The 16,120-nt window shown below is 53.5% G+C and overlaps 2 protein-coding genes across 9 annotated transcripts; one reads left to right on the top strand and one right to left on the bottom strand.

Annotated features, from left to right (window-relative positions):
• Positions 1-1,193: 1,193 nt before the first annotated feature.
• Positions 1,194-5,870, bottom strand: LOC109259032 (putative protein T-ENOL). 7 transcript variants are annotated; one of them, XM_019436340.2, is made up of 6 exons: positions 5,641-5,870; positions 4,739-4,835; positions 4,295-4,442; positions 3,998-4,028; positions 3,750-3,807; positions 1,194-1,391 (listed from the first exon to the last, which is right to left on the bottom strand). In XM_019436340.2, the coding sequence occupies exons 2-6, from the start codon at positions 4,829-4,831 to the stop codon at positions 1,356-1,358; spliced, it is 366 nt and encodes a 121-aa protein (XP_019291885.2). In that variant the 5' UTR covers positions 4,832-4,835; positions 5,641-5,870; the 3' UTR covers positions 1,194-1,355. The 7 variants fall into 7 exon arrangements, 3 of the variants coding, with proteins under 3 accessions (XP_019291885.2, XP_019291884.2, XP_019291882.2); XM_019436339.2 differs by lacking the exon at positions 5,641-5,870 and adding an exon at positions 5,263-5,281; XM_019436337.2 differs by lacking the exon at positions 5,641-5,870 and adding an exon at positions 5,130-5,255.
• A 101-nt stretch (positions 5,871-5,971) lies between these two features.
• Positions 5,972-9,777, top strand: CDIPT (CDP-diacylglycerol--inositol 3-phosphatidyltransferase). 2 transcript variants are annotated; one of them, XM_019436334.2, is made up of 6 exons: positions 5,972-6,278; positions 6,373-6,507; positions 7,222-7,375; positions 7,839-7,920; positions 8,487-8,568; positions 8,714-9,777. In XM_019436334.2, the coding sequence occupies exons 1-6, from the start codon at positions 6,236-6,238 to the stop codon at positions 8,857-8,859; spliced, it is 642 nt and encodes a 213-aa protein (XP_019291879.1). In that variant the 5' UTR covers positions 5,972-6,235; the 3' UTR covers positions 8,860-9,777. The 2 variants fall into 2 exon arrangements, with proteins under 2 accessions (XP_019291879.1, XP_019291881.1); XM_019436336.2 differs by lacking the exon at positions 5,972-6,278 and adding an exon at positions 6,918-7,107 and having other exon boundaries at positions 6,419-6,507.
• The last annotated feature ends 6,343 nt before the right edge of the window (positions 9,778-16,120 follow it).

The following is a 16,120-nucleotide window of genomic DNA, read 5'->3' as shown; positions in this document are numbered from 1 at the left end:
ACATCTACTAAGGAAGGGTCAAATTTGTAGCATTTCACAAAGAATGAGCTTGTTTTTTACCCTGTGGGCTTCCTTTTCCGGCATATCCACTTTTGAACATTATAAGGAATTTGTAGCCCATTTGTCTAAAGAATCTCCGAATTAATTGAATTTCACTTAATTCAGATTTTTATATTTAAATATAAACACTCTTAGGACACTCGAAAGGACACTGAAATACTCAAAAGGAGGTTGAATTTAGGAGAACATGATGCAAGCTGATCTTACTAGTAATAACAGCCTGCATTTCTGGGCGTTTATTCTGTGCCAGGCATTGTGCTAAGCACTTTCTATGCATTATGTTTTTAACCCCTACAAGGACCCTGTGAGACAGGGACAACTATTCCCATTCTTCTCACAAGAAAACTGAGGCTCAGAGATATGAATGGACTTCCTCATGAGGCTCCAATAAGTGGCCGGACCAGATTTATTTTGTTTAAGTTTCTATTTATTTATTTATTTATTTTATTTTATTTTATTTAGAGATACAGAGACAGCACGAGTGGGAGAGGGGCAGAGAGAGAGAGAGAGAGAGAGAGAGAGAGAGAGAGAATCTCAAGCAGACTCCACGGTGGCAGTGCAGAGCCTGACATAGGGCTCGATCTCATGAAACCGTGAGACCATGACCTGAGCTGAAACCAAGAGTCAGATGCGGAACCAACTGAGCCACCCAGGTGCACCCCAACCCCCTCCCCCCTCAGATTTAAATGCAAACTCTACAAAGCTGGCTATAATGGGTGTGACCTGTTCCCCCAGGCATGAGGCCCCAGAGCTTGGAGGGGAGGCCTCAGCACTGCCATTAGTGGCAGAGAAGCTCCTCAGATGCCAGAAGCAAGGGTGTATCTTCTCAGATGCCAGAGGCCTAGACCTTAAGCTGTTGGAGTTTGGCTAGGAGGCCGGGTTTGGATCCATGAACTCATCTCTGCCAACAGGTTGACTGATAACAGTTTGTTAACTGCCTATATTAAAGCCATTCCAATAATATGGAATATTCCTGTCCACCAATATGCCCACACATCTGGCAAAACAAAAAAAGGAGCAGGAGGAGGGGGGAGGAGACAAAGGAAGGAAGGAGGGAAGGAAGGAAGGCAGGGGGGGAGACAGGGCCACCCTCTCATATCCCCACCCCAGAGAAGTCACTCCAGAGCATGACCTGGGTTGGGAGGAGGGAAGGACCTCTGTCTTTTTATTAAAGCCTTTGATTTCTGGTGATGTTCTTGCCAGTTGAGGGGGAGAGGTGTGTGATGGTTCCTGAACACCTAGGAAGCTTCCAGGGGTATGTTGCTCATGACCAGAAGTCCCAGCAAAGTGAAGTGTTAATGACTCATGAAAGAGGAGCTCTGATGCACGTTCTAGAAGGACAGAATAGGGGAGGACTTGAGAGGCCAAGAGCAGTACCGAAGAGGGTTGGGGTCATCCTTCAGATGTTAAGAATCCTTCTGATTCTTTGGACCCAAGGCTCATGTCTTCTTATCCTTCTATCCTTCACCTATCCATCTAACCCATATACCCCACTCACCTATTTATGCAACCACTATTCCCTATTTACCCACTCATCCATCCATCCATCCACCCACCCACCCACCCACCATCCATCCATCCACGTATTTATCCACATATCAACCCATCATTCTTCATCAATCTTTCTGCTCATCTGTCTGCCCATCCACCTATCCCTCATTCATCCATCCACTCACTCACCTCTCTTCCACCTAATCACTCCACCCTCATTTAAACTTCTCAAAAGCAGGGACTCTATCTTGCCCACTTCTAGCCTCCAGCCCCTATGGCACTGCTGGCACATAGAAAGTGTCCAATGAACATTCAGTGAATTTACCTAACCATTTATCCATTCATCCATTTGCCTACCCTCTCCATCCACTCACCCATCCCCCCACTCAACATTTCGATCACCTACAATGACCTATATTTCAAGGGGCAATTCAAAGGTCTGTAGGCTTCCACGTTCTTTCTTGAGGAAGGAAAAAATCCGTTGGGACCATGGGGTGCTGCCCAGGGGGATGAGAGGGTATTGGCTCAGGATGAAATTCTCAATCAAGTGCCATTTGGGAAGAAGCAGGAAACCACTGTACCGGCAGGTAGGGCCCTTACAGAGCATCTTGTCCAAGGCTCCCATTTGACACATGGGGAGGAAGAAAGCAACTTGCTTCCTATCTAAGCTAACTATTAGGTTGACACCAGATTAACCCAGGGTTTTTCTGCTACTTCAAGCTGCTTCTAACACCAAAGCCCAATTGGGAGACCTCAAGTGTCCCAAAGGCACTAGGAAGCCAGCTCCCTGAGGATAAGAACAGTGGATTGTTCTCAGCTCTCTTGTGCTTCTGGTCTTGGTCATGAACATTTGAAGCAGCAGCCCTGGAGAAATGACTATCCCTCAGACCTGGTGGACCGGGCACGAACAAGACACTCAATAAATATTTGCTGTCAGTTCCTTTTCATGACCCCTGTCTCCTCCTCCACCAACTCCTTACATGGAGACACTCTTCAGGGCTCTGCCCTCAGGGTCCTCTTTTTTCTTACTCTGCATAACCCCCACCTCTGGGGGCAACCACACATCCTTCAACTGCCAACTCCCTCCGAAATCCAATTTCTGTCGCCAGCCCAGATGTCTCCAGTGAGTTTTGAAGCCGTATTTCCAACTATCTACACTACGTTTCCACACGGAGTGGGATCTGTCCAAAGGCGGGAGCATGGCTGCCATACTCCAAGAAGAGTGAGAAGGCTGGCATGACTGGAACAGGGGCAAACAAGGGGAAGGACAGAGATCATGTAGGGCCTTATAAGCTATGATGGGCTATGGCTTTTACTCTGAAACGGGGAACTAGTGTGGAGTTTGGAGCAGAAGCATGAGGTCATCAGACTTGTTACCTAAGTCAGAAACCTGGGGGGAGGGAGGGGTCATCTGATTCCCTCTTTTATTTGTTCCCCTATCATTTCTAATCAATTACCAAACTCAGTCTTCCTGGTCTTTATTTCTCATATCTGCTCCTCTTCTCATCGACACTATCACTGTGACAATTCGAGACCTAATCATCACCGACTCAGTCTCTTGGCACAATTCCTAACTGGCCTCCACCTCCGGTCTTCCCTTTCCAGGTCATTCTCCCCACTGACCACCAGAGTGACTGATCTAAAATTGCAGCCTCTCTTGCTCAAATCTCTTCAGTGACTTCTGATCTTAATAAGCACACATAAGGTCTCTGAATAGTCCCTGGCTACCCTGCCTGAGTCCTCCCGTGGTTAAACTGCCTCTGGCCCCACCCTCTCCCCTGCCCTAAGCATCTAGTGAGACTCGCCTTTGTGTCTTCGCCCAAGCAAGCCCTACCACTTGGAATACACTGACCAATCCATTTTTTTTTTTCCCCCTGGAAGATTCTTTCTTTCGGTGTCACCCCCTCCAGGAAGTCCCATGATTCCTTTCCTTGCTGTTCCAACTGCAGCTGGGATAAGGGCTCTTCTCACTGTTTCCACTTCTATTACACTTCTATTACAGGGCTCTTATACATATTATGCTGTAACTGACCATCTACTTGACCGGTCCCACACGACACCGTGAACTCTTCAGGGGCAGAGACCGTATCGTTCGTTTCTGGGTCCCAACCTCCTGAAACGGGGACTCGCATAGCCTGTGAACTCCACACGTTCGGTTAATACTGAATGGCGTTGTCATTCATGGACTCGGTACAAACCTTGTCACGAGGGGATGGCAGGAGGTGGGTCTTGGTGCGGGTACGGTTTCTGTCAGAACTAGAGATGGCGGACGGAAAGGGGAGGGCTGAGAAGTCTGAATTTGAGGATCAGACCAGAAGAGAATCGGACTTCCCGGTTTAAAAATCCCGCTGCCCCGCTAGGATGTTGTCAAACCCTCCCTCTCTCCCCTCCAGGCTCCTTATCCTTTTCCCAGGACAAAGGGCATCTCCATTGAAGATTTACTCACGGGGTGTCGGTGCCTCGGGTCTTGAAGAACACTAGAAGTAGAAGCCCCAGTCAGAGAATTTCCTACCCCTGTAGCCAGAAAGAGATGTGGCTAGAGAGGAAGGGGCTGAGGTGATTCCTGGCCAGCAGTGGGGAGTGGGTACTGGGTGAGTTGTGCGGGGGAAGCACTAAGCAGTCCCAGGGAGGGCTGTGAGACGTGAGATTGCTGGAGAGCTCAGCTGTGGTTGGGAGGGGTCAGGGATTGGAACTAGGGGTATGGTGGGGTCTCTGGACACAGTGGTCCTGGAGGTGGGGTCACCGTGTTTGGATATCTGAGTCCCTCGGTCTTGGGTCTGTTTTTCCTTGGTGGGCACAGGGTTCGTGCCGTAGCCAGCGGTAAACAAGGCCTCATCAGTAAGTTCTGTGCTGATCTGGGTCAGGAATTCCTCAGAACGGGATAATGAAACCTGCAAAAGGGGAAATCAGAGAGACTCAGCCTAGGAGTCCCCACATGGGAGTCCTGGGTCTGGGGGCTCCCAGGCTGGGGCTCTGGGTCTAAGGAGTCTGGTACTGGAGGGCTGAGTCTTGAGATTTGACAAAGGCGGCCCTGGAAGTAGGGGGGCGTTGTTTTTTTTTTGGGGGGGGGGAGTTTCTTTGAGGACCTGAGGGCCTAGTGCTGGGGGCTATGGGCTCAGGGTTGAAGCTAGCCTCTCAAGGCTGGAGACTCTAACCCCTGGCCTAGGAGCTCTCCACTCCATCTCACCCCCATGCTCACTGGACCTCCACCCAAGGAGGTTGCAGCTTGGGACATCCTGCTGCCCTTTTCCTCCTCATTCCTGGTAGGTGTGGACGCCATCCTCCTGGGAACAGGTGGAGCCTGTGTTAGGCTGAGAAACCAGCCCACTTCCCCCAGACCCATCCCACCACCATTCCTCGGGGCCAGATTTAAATAAGGCCTTTAGGTGAACCATCCTGCTGTCTCAGTTCTCTCCCTGGGTGGGGGAAATCCTTGCCTTAAATCTTCCTGGGGGGAGGGAGTGGAATAGGGACGCTCACAACAATCCTCTCCCCACCCCCACTTCTCCCAGGGACACTCTCCTTCCTCCCACCTAAGGCCCTTCCCAAATCAAGGCAGCTGGCTTGCCGGCCCAGACCTGGCAGGAGTTGAAGTCTCGGGAAGAGGTAAACGGAGAGGGCTAAGGAGCTCCTATTTAGGTCTCAGGGGACGGGGAGTAGGCGCTGGGGAGGAAGGTTGGAAAGAGGGGGGGACCGGGGTGGTGCGGCTACCGTCGCTATAAAACCCTTGGTGTCTGCGGACGTTCTGCAGCCCGGTTGCCAGGATATTAGGGATTCTAGAACCAAAGGCGGGGGCCGGGGACGGGGAGCATTTTCCCAGCATGTCGCGTTCGCTCCTCTGGTCTCCACTCCACCTCCTTCTGGGTCCCTCCTTGGGGATGCTGGGCCCAGCACCAGAAGTCTGAAAAACTTTGGAAGATCACAGGTAGTGCCTGGGACCCAGTCCTCCTACCACTAGGGGCACGCAAGAAACAACCCCGCCCTCGGCCGCCTTCCAACCTCTCTAGCCATTCTCTCGCTCCCTGGAGCCTGCGAGAGCAAGGGCGAGACAGGGGCGGGGAAGAAACCATGTGGGCTGTACTAAATAACCTTGTATCTCAGGGACGCGTAGGTCTAGGAGGGCGGAATATTTTCTCCGTGTCTTCGTCTCCAGGAAGCTATACCCTCCGGAGAGGGAAGAGTGGAAGCAGTTCCCCTGGGCCTCCTTTTCTTTTGACCTCTCCTTCTCGGTTCCCTCCTCGGCGTCATGGGTTCCTTGCCCCCTCCTCCCTCTGCGTTTTGGTACGCGCCGATGGAAAGGGGCGGAGGGAGGAAAGGGAAGAGGAAGCGGGCAGGTCTTAAAGGGGCCGCAGCCATTTTTAAGCTTTTTATTTCTTTTTTCTTTTTTCTTCCAATTTTGCCCAGTGGGGCTCAGCTGGGGTGGCGAGGGCGGCCGCTGGAGGCGCGAGGGCCTGCCCCCCCGGGGAGGGCGGCGTGTGCGCGCCCCGGCGCCCGACGCACATCTGGGCCGGCCGGTGCTCCGGCGGGCTGCGAGCTCTAACACCTGGGGCCGGGCGGGGACAGCGGGGAGCTGCGCGCTCTTGGCGCTGCGGGTGCGCCGGGCCGGAGGGGGAGGCCGCGCGGCGGGGCTGGGACTCAGTTGCCACCTCCAGATCGGGCCCGGGGCTGCAAGGGGGTCGCCGCGATGCCAGGCGAAAATATCTTCCTGTTTGTGCCTAACCTCATCGGTGAGTGCTGCCCGCGGCTCCGGGCCGAACGGGAGGGTGAGGGGCCTCGGGCGGGGTTTCTGATTCCACCCTCTCTGCCCCCGTCCATCCCAAGGTTATGCCCGGATTGTCTTTGCCATCGTTTCTTTCTACTTCATGCCCTGTTGCCCCCTCACGGCCTCCTCCTTCTACTTGCTCAGCGGACTTCTGGACGCTTTCGATGGACACGCTGCTCGAGCCCTTAATCAAGGTGACTGACACCTTCCTCCCAACCAGCCTTGGGGCCCGACAACCCTCGGTCCCCTTTTCCTGCTTCCTGAGACCTTAGGGCGGGCGGGTACTCGGAACCAGAGGGCTCCGTCATTCCCATCTCTAGAAGGCAGAACAGAATGGCCTGGTTTTGTAACCGAAGGGATTTTAGCGGGCTCTGAAGAAGAACTCACTGATAGGGTGTGGGGTAAGCAAGACGAGGTGGCAGTGGCAGTGCTGAAGGTCTCTCTGAATAAAAATCCACTCGACAGGTGTTTGCTGGGGGGTCTCCTGTGTGCCAGGCACAAGGAATAGGGGTTCCAGAAGGCATGTTTAGAGGGAGAATGGAGAAGGAAGACGGATGGTTTCTGGAGGGTTGATTTTTTTTATTCTGTTCTCCAAACCCACCAGCAAGACTTTCCCTAAGACTTTAAGTCTGCTTGTCTTGAGTCCCGGACCATTGATTCTGGGATTGATGAGCTGTAGACCTAGCCTTCTCAGGCCCTGCTACTCGCTCCTGTGTCTCTGCATTTCCTGCATGGTGACCCTTGTCCATTGACCTCACACCGCACAGATAGCAGCAGCCTGTTTTCCTCCCCAGGCAAGTAGGTGCTGACATTTTCAGGCTTCTTTTAGACTCTGCATCAGAAAGACACAGCAAACCTGGTCCCTGCCCCTGATGGCCCCTTCCCACCTAACAGCCCCCGTTTTTCAGGGACCCGGTTTGGGGCCATGCTGGACATGCTGACGGACCGCTGCTCCACCATGTGTCTGCTGGTCAACCTGGCCCTGCTGTACCCACGGGCCACCCTTCTCTTCCAGCTCAGCATGAGCTTGGATGTGGCCAGCCACTGGCTGCACCTCCACAGGTCTGTGATTCTGGGGGTGCCGGCCAGCTGAAGAAGAAACTAGAGTGGGGAGGGGGGGAGGCTGTCTGGGAGGGTGTTTGGGACGGCTTCCGGCTTCCTGGGAGGTCTCCCTTTCAGCTCTCCTTTGTTGAAGGACCCTGGGCAAATCCTCTGTCGGTAAGCTCTTGGTCCTGTTCACAGTTGAATTAAGCAATCCCTAAAACTCTTCAGACCGGATGGTCCCAGAATTCCAAATAGATAACAGCTGGGGGCTTTTGAAACAGCCTTCGAATCCTGACTCTGCTAGGTAATTACCAACGAGGTAATTGTGTGGCTTCAGGCAAGACTGTGGTCCTCAGCTGTGCCCCACTTCCTCTGTAGGGCAGGGACGATCCCAGCACCTACGTCGTGAGGGTGGATAGGAGGATTAGATGGGCGTTAGTGGTCAGGAGTGCTCATGGATTCCCCTTGCTTTCTCCCCAAGTTCTGTGGTCCGAGGCAGTGAGAGTCACAAGATGATCGACCTGTCTGGAAATCCCGTGCTTCGCATCTACTACACCTCCAGGGTGAGCATTTCCTGCCCCTCCCTTATTCCCCCAGCTCCCTCAGCTCCTGCGGGGGCCCAGCCCTAGTCCTACCTTAGGGGTCGGGAGGGAGGAACCAACCCAGAGTTTTCTCCGGAGGGGGCAGGGGAGGCCTGTAAGCTGAGGCACGAAGGGGAGGGCAGGATTGGTGAGGAGGACTTGTGCAGGCAGCAGGTGGGCTGGAGGCCCGGTGCACCCAGAGAGGGGCAGGTGCATCCAGAGAGGGGGAACCTTCCCCGGGAGGGAAGGAGAGAGAGCGAAGCCAGATTGGCCTGTGGAGCCAGTGCGCAAGGAGTCTTAGGCCGTCAAGTGTGGGCTTTTTTCTGGAAGCGGAGGTCGTGTCTGAAAGGATGTTTCAAGAGAGAAGCAATAAAGAGAGAGCTGAGATTGCTCTTTCCTCTCACCCTTGCCCCACCCTGCACACCCATTTCCCGGGTCTGGTTCTTCCCGGCGGCTACCCATCCGCAGAGGGTTCTGGTCCCCCCTCCCTTCGCAGGGGGAGGGGTGGCACTACCCTTGCTGAAGCAGCCGATCTGCTGTTTGTGCAGCCCGCTCTGTTTACCCTGTGTGCTGGAAACGAGCTCTTCTACTGTCTCCTCTACCTGTTCAATTTCTCCGAGGGACCTTTAGGTAGGAGGCGAGGGGCTGGGCAGGAGCGTGGGAGGGGGGCCTGGCCTGCCCCGGGGTGACGAAGGCCTGAAGGCCGCCAGCTCCCAGGCCTCTCCCTCACCTGCCTCCCATTTTCTTTGTATCCCCCCCGTGCTCCCTTCTGCAGTTGGCTCTGTGGGTCTTTTCCGAGTGGGCCTCTGGGTCACCGCCCCTATCGCGGTGCTCAAGTCTCTCATCAGTGTCGTCCACCTGATCACAGCCGCCCGCAACATGGCTGCCCTGGACGCCGCGGACCGTGCCAGGAAGAAGTGACCCCGGAACCTCCAGCCCCTGGCTGCCCACCTGCCCTGGGAGTCTCGCTGTGCCATGCGGCTCCCCCTCTCACTCCCGCGAGGTCCCAGGCTCACGTCTTCCTAATGTGTTGTCCGGCCTGCTGGGAAGGGCGTCGGCCTCTTTGGTGATGCCATGTTCTCTGAAATCCTGAGGACCAGTCCCACCAGTAGGATTCCCCAGGACCTGGACTTCAAATCAGGAAGGATGCTCAGGAGGCCCCGCCCATACGGGCAGTGCTCCTAGGGCACCAAGAGACCTGTCTGAGAGCCGGGCATTGTCGCACCTGCTGGCTCAGCTCTGGGGTCTGGCTTGGCCTGAGGCTTCAGAGACACCTGAATGAGGGAGATGGGGTAGGGGCCAGGTTTCTCGACAGGCAGGGAGTCAGGCCTGTGCCCCTGGCCAGAGGAAGCCTGCGGTCCCACGGCCAAGAGAGAAGGAGCCGAGTAGATCCTTTCCCATCCCAGCCTCCTGTGTCTGGTCTATCCCAGCTCTGAAAACCTCTGTAATAAAGGGGGAGGGGGACGTCACCCTCCAGGATTTGGTTTCCTTTGAGATACAGTTGGACCAAGGCCTGGGTTGAGGGGAGCTTGGGGAAAAAGAAGATTCATCTGGATGCTTTCCCCTAGTTGCTTACTGTCTGGCTCTGTCCTGTCGTTCCACAGTGACCTCAGACAGAGGCCCTCCCTGCCACCCAAGCTCGTACCCTGTCTCTGCCTAGTTTCTTGATGACCTCGTCACTGGCTGTCTCCATTTATTTGTATACCTCATATTTTCTATCCCCACCAGAATGTAAACTCCCTGAGGGCACAGACTTTTCTTGTTCTTCCTCTGTCCCCGCAATGAAGATTAACCTGAACCTGGCATATCATAGCCACTTAATAAATATTCACGAACAGATCAGTTGGTTTCTCGAGAGTTGGTTTAAAATTCAGCTGCTCGGACCTTGTGCCAGACCTTTGGAGTTGGAATCTCTAGGGATGGGCCCAGAGGTCCGCAAGTTTAATACACTGCGGGTGACCGATTCTTCCCCATAATGTTGAGAATCACTGTTCCTTCGTAAACAGTTCTGGGCACCTGCTGTAGTAGACATTGTTCTGGGCATCTGTCCCTAATAGCTACCTAGCCCTGCCATTTGAGCTTTCTCTGCTGTCTGGCACCAGCTTGCTTTTTAAGGCTATATTGAGCCTACCATATGCCAGATCCTGTGCTGGGGGGTTGCGGATGCCACTCATTTCATCCTTATAATAGCTTGGCCAGGAGGCCTTCGTGTCCCGGAGAGCTGAAATTTAGCAGATGGGTATTGAGCCTCAACGCCTGTGCTAGGCCCAGGGGATTAGGTCAGCCCTCTTGGAGGTCACAGGCGAGCATGTGAGCGGCGGCTGGGGGCAGGGGGGGGGTGGTCTGGTGGTGCTTGGAGGAGGGGACAGGAGAAGGAAGTCCAGAAGTCCCGGAGCGCTTAGGTGTGGCTGAAGCGGGTGGGTGTCTAGACCGCTGCCAGGGATTGGGGTGGGAAGGGTTAATGTATCAGAGAGGGTGGATTCGCAGGGAGCCTGGAGAGGCCAGAGAGCACACTGAGCAGTTGCAGAAAGGGAAATGGAAACAGATCGATGTGCCTGGAACACTCAGCGCTGGGGGCTGGGGGCTGGGGGCTGGGGGCTGGGGGGCGGGTAAGAGATGCCCTCAAGCCAGCGGGGCAGCCCGAGGAGTCCCGTAGGGCGTTTGGGTTTTGTCCTGAGGGCCACATGGAGCCACCGAGGAAATCTTTCCAAATAATAGGTAAAATATTCGCGCGGCAAAGATACTAAATCGTGACCAAGTCTGCCTCCTTAAGCCCCCTCTCCTCCCCAGAGGTGACCAGGGCTACTCAGAGCTCAGATGTCTGTCTCGGTAAATTCTCCACGTCTGCACGCACACATCCCCATATCGTAAACCTCATCCTGCGGGTGTGCTGTTCCACTGTCCCAAGCCACCCTCGTGCCAAGTGCTTTTTGTGTGCGTCTGTTCCCTCACTTCGCCCCACGCCTACGCTGTCCTGTGTACTAGACAGCACGACAAGCCTTTTATTGTGCCCATTTTCCAGGGAGTAGGTCGAGGCCCTCAGAGGCGTCCATCTTGCTTGGCCTGGCTCCAGAGCCTGCACCCTTAACGTTTACCGCCAGCAGCCGTCCACGTCGGCAGCCTGCTTAATGGTGGCACAGAATTCCATTATTTGTTTCACCAGGTCCTGCCACCAAAACAAATGAGGCTGTGGCAAATCGCCTGTGCCCTCTTTTGGAGGGCACTTGTCTAGGCAGGGACAGATTTATACTTGAAGCTAGTATACATTACTCAGCTGCCATTCCAATGCTTCAGGGGTCCCCCTGCCTGGCCTGCTCCCAGATTCCCATCTGTCTGCCCACTGTCCTTCATCCCTCGTGAACCAGCTGTCCCCTCCAGAGGGATGCATCCTTTCAGCACTCAAGATGGCTCCCTCCACCGCCGGCCCTGCCTCCTTGGCTCTTCGACCCTCACCATTTACAGCAACACCAGGAGTCTCTAACTTACGTAAACCCAGCAAACCATGGCCTAAAAAAGAGGGAGAGGTGGGCAGGGGAGTGTGAGTGTCTCCACTCAGAAGAATACACCCCTGAGGCCCCAGCATCAAAGACTCGTGAGTCCCCTCCCCTGGTAGGGCCTGGAGGTCAGCCTGTGCCTTTGGTCCCATGTCCAGTGGCTGGACTGAGCCCAGCAGAGTGGCCTGCAGGAGGCCAGCGGGGAAAGTCTAGGCTGAATTTGATCTAAGGAACGTGGTGGAGGAGCGCCTGGGTGGCTCAGTCGGTTGAGCATCCAAATTCGGCTCAGGTCATGATCTTGCAGTCTGTGAGTTCGAGCCCCGCATCGGGCTCTGTGCTGACAGCTCGGAGCCTGGAGCCTGCTTCACATTCTGTGTCTCCCTCTCTCTCTGCCCCTCCCCTGCTCATGCTCTGTCTCTCTCTGTCTCAAAAATAAATAAAAACATTAAGAAAAAAAAATTTTAAGGAACGTGGTGGAGCCATATGTTACCATGGCTGTTTGTATGCTCCTAAAATTCATGTTGAAACCTAATGCTTGACGTGATGGCGTTTGGAGATGGGGCCCTTAGGAGGTGATAAGGTCTTGAGCCTTCATGAATGGGATTAGGGATCTCACAAAAGAGGCCCCAGAGAGCTCTCTTGCCCCTTCCACCAAGTGAGGACAAAGTGAAAGGTGCCGGCAGGAAGAAGCAGGAAGAGAATTCTCACCAGAACTTGACTGTGCCGGTGGTGCCTCGATCTTGGACTTCCAGCCTCCAGAACTGTGAGAAATGCATGACTGTGGTTTACAAGCCCCCCAGTCTGTGGTATCTTGCAGCCCGAATGGACTAAGACATCATATGTGCAGTAAGAACTTTCTGGATTTCAAGTATATGCTTTCAGAATAAACGAATAACCACCATGCAAGACATTCCATTTGCTCATTCCACTCAACGGGCTCAAGCCTCCGGGAGGGCACGGCCCGGGCACCGTGAATCTGTTCTTCCCTCCGGTAAGCCTCACCGCTGTAACAACCTCAAGATGCACAGTGGCTCAATCACAACAGAAGTTGATTTCTGACTCCTGTTAAGTCCTCATCAGGAGCTCCCGACTGGGAAGCAGCTCTCCTGAAGCTGAGACTCAGGGAAGCCGCCATTTTCAACACAGGACTTCCAAGAACATTCCACCCTCGCGTTAGCTAGGCGGGGGAGGTGGGCCTGGAGGATTGTCTGAGGATGGCTTTTACGGGAAGCCAGGGAATTGGCACGTCTATTTCCCTTCACTTTCCATTGGCTACAACTCAGTCATGCAGCCACATCTCTATGCAAGGGAGGTTGGGAAATAGAGATTAGTTGTGGGCTTAGGAGGAAAAGAAAATAGACTGGGTAAACATTTTACCACGCTGAGTGTGATTTCACTGTTTAAAGATGCAGATTTTTGGGGCGCCTGGGTGGCGCAGTCGGTTAAGCGTCCGACTTCAGCCAGGTCACGATCTCGCGGCCCGTGAGTTCGAGCCCCGCGTCAGGCTCTGGGCTGATGGCTCGGAGCCTGGAGCCTGTTTCCGATTCTGTGTCTCCCTCTCTCTCTGCCCCTCCCCCGTTCATGCTCTGTCTCTCTCTGTCCCAAAAATAAATAAAAAACGTTGAAAAAAAAAAAAATTTAAAGATGCAGATTTTTCTTTCTTTTTAAATTAAAAAAAAATTTTTTTTTAGCATTTATTTTTGAGAGACAGAGAAAGACTGAGGGCGAGCAGGGGAAGGGGCAGAGGGGGAGACACAGAATCCAAAGCAGGCTCCAGGCTCTGAAGCTTGTGGGCTTGAACCCACAGACCACGACATCATGACCTGAACTGAAGTTGGGAGGGAGCTTAACCAAATGAGCCACCCCAGGTGCTCCATTTTTCTTTTTAAACTTTTAGAGGAAACCAATTTGACAATAAATTTCATATATTGAAAAAAAAATAAAAAACCATGTCCTTAAAAAATAAATAAATAAATAAATAAATAAAATAAAATAAACTTGGCGGGGGGGGAGAGGGGCAGAGGAACGAGAGGAGTGAGAAAATCTAAAGCAGGCTCCATGCTCAGTGCAAAGCCCAGTGCTGGGCTCAATCCCATGACTCTGGGATCATGACCAGAACTGACATCCAGACAGACAACCAACTGAGCCACCCAGGCGCCCAGACACAGATCTTTCCTACTCAAAGGGTCCTTAAGTCAATTACTTTATCGGTATTCAAGCAAAGAAAAGCCAATTGCTCGACTGCTGGAGGAAAACAGGTTGTGTTGAACTTCATCAGAGGTCACAGTGTTCTGTATTTTATGGGCAATTTAAGGGACTCTCAAGGGTAAATTTAGTCCAATTTAGTCCAAAGGGACTGGCTTAGAATCAGGCTCACATCCGGCTCACGCCAGATAATGTGAACTCCACATTATCTCCAGTGAAGCCCCTTTTCCTGTCATTGGGGTATATCCGGTCTCCCTCACCCTACAATCAGTACTGGGCCCGTCTTCCTGCGTACATTTATTTATTTATTTATTTATTTTTTAATTTATTTTTGAGAGAGAGAGAGAACATGAGCCGGGGAGGGGCAGAGAGAGAGAGGGAGACACAGAATCCAAAGCAGGCTCCAGGCTCTGAGCTGTCAGCACAGAGCCCGACACGGGGCTCGAACTCAAGGGCCGTGAGATCACGACCTGAGCTGAAGTCGGACACTTAACCGACTGAGCCACCCGGGCGCCCCATGTGTACAATTTAAAGAACAGCTTCCCCCATTACCTTACCAGACTTTACAACTTTGTGAGGTACACAGAAGTGGTCAGGATAGGCTAGGTTACTCTATGGTAGCACCCCCCACCCCCGACCCCGCAACTTCGGTTCCCTAACACAGCAAACATTTCCTGTCCCTGTGGCAGGTCTACTGTGGGTCAGCTGTGACTCTGCCTCATGCCATTTCTCTCTCGGGAACCCACACTGACAGAACAGCCTCTGTTTGGAATATTGCCTGTCACCACGGAAAAGGGAAAGGAGAGGACAGTGATGCCACTTCCCCTTGCATTTCACTGGCCAGAACAAGTCATACAGCCAAGCCCAATGGCCATCAGAGAGCCATGTGGAGACATCAACTCAGTTGGAAAGGAGTCCAGAGTTCAGGGGTGAGGTCAGGGATAGAGGACTACATTTGAAGTCCGGGGGATAGAGATGCTCTAAAGCCATGGGACTGGCCAAGGTTGTCACTAAGAATGGGGTTCAGGGCAACCTGTGACTGAGATGGAGCAGAGGGAGTGGAGCTGGCCAGGGAAACAGGAGTGGCCCCTGAGGTGGAGGCCATGTCATGGGAGCCCAGTGTGGAAGAGGGATGGCCCTTGTCCCGAATGACAGGAGAGGCTGAACAAAGAGAATCTAACTGAGGGGTCTAGCAACAGGGATGTCATTGGTGATGCCAATAAGAGCAGTTTCCATGAAGGAAGGGGTGGAGACAGCAGCTGATGGGAGTGACATGAGGAGATAATGAGAGGTGAGGATGGAAACTAAGAAATGTGGCTGCGAAGGGAAAATAGAGGAGGGGGTGCAGCGGGAGGGAGGGGAGGGCCCAGGGGGAGCTCACTCATTGAGTCTGTGTGGCAAAAAGTAGAGCACACCTGCTGGTGACAGGGAGCCGGGAGAGGGAGAGATTGACAGTGCGGGACAGAAAGGTGATCCGTGGAGGAGTGGACTCAGGGACTTGAGATTGGTGGGTTGTAGAGCTCAAGGGGAGGAGTGGGGCTCAGGGGGACACATCCCCAGTGGGAATGGGGGGGGGCGGTTGGAGTCCAGGTGCTGGTAGTTTGCTAGATTTGCTGCTGGGAAGCGGGGGTGGGGGGGGGGCTTCCTGCCCAAAGTGCTTCTATTTTCTCTCAGAGGTGAGAGAAAGTGGGTGGGGATGTGGGAAGCTGAGGGGAGAGGTGTGAGTGGTAGTTCTGAAGGAGATCTTGCACAAGCAGGAGAAGCGGAGTCAGAGGCCCTAGGTCTCCCTTGAGATGTGTTGCCAGGAATTTAAAATGAGATCAGTCAGCATGTGGGCTGTACCTCCCCCAGCAACATGCAGCTGGGCAGGGGCGGGCAGGGAGGGCGGTGGATGGTTTAAGGAGGGACAGGGCTAAGTAGCCCAGGGGATGGGGAGGGTGGAGTTAAGGAGGGAGGTTTCTAGTGAGTGAATTACCCAGACATGCAAAGGGTGAGTGTCAATGTTGAGGGGGTGGTCAAGGTCACTGAAAGAATGGTTTTTGGAAGGTGAGAGTGAGGCAGCAGTTGTTGGTGGCAGAAGTGGGATGGTCATTAGTAAAGACAAGCAGAGGGACGGCCATAGGAGCCGGTTGCTGAGGGGTAGGAACGTACCCACCTCGCCTGCTGTCACCCATCCCCAGAGGCCCTTGGCCATAAGCTGTGCTAACATAGCATGTAAAGCTCTTCGGCTGGTACCAGGCACATGTTAAGTTCATTACCTCTCTCAAGGGACAATATAGGACAGTTAGAAGGAAGCTGGGCTGGAGGGGCCAATTCACTTGCCTGTCCCATCAACTCTGAGCCAGCTCCACCAAGTGCTGTGGGCTCAACAGTCAGCCCCTGGCCTCAAGCTCAGACTTGAGTGGAGCCACTGGCCACACAAATGCACCTCAACTCGGAAAGAGACCAGGCTCGTAGGGTCAGGCCTCAGTGCACGAAGAGGA

Source organism: Panthera pardus, unplaced genomic scaffold (assembly GCF_024362965.1).
Source record: "Panthera pardus isolate Hobbes unplaced genomic scaffold, ASM2436296v1 HiC_scaffold_5, whole genome shotgun sequence".
NCBI lineage: Eukaryota > Metazoa > Chordata > Mammalia > Carnivora > Felidae > Panthera > Panthera pardus.
Note: the sequence above shows the minus strand (reverse complement) of the source record. Positions and strands in the feature narration are given on the sequence as shown.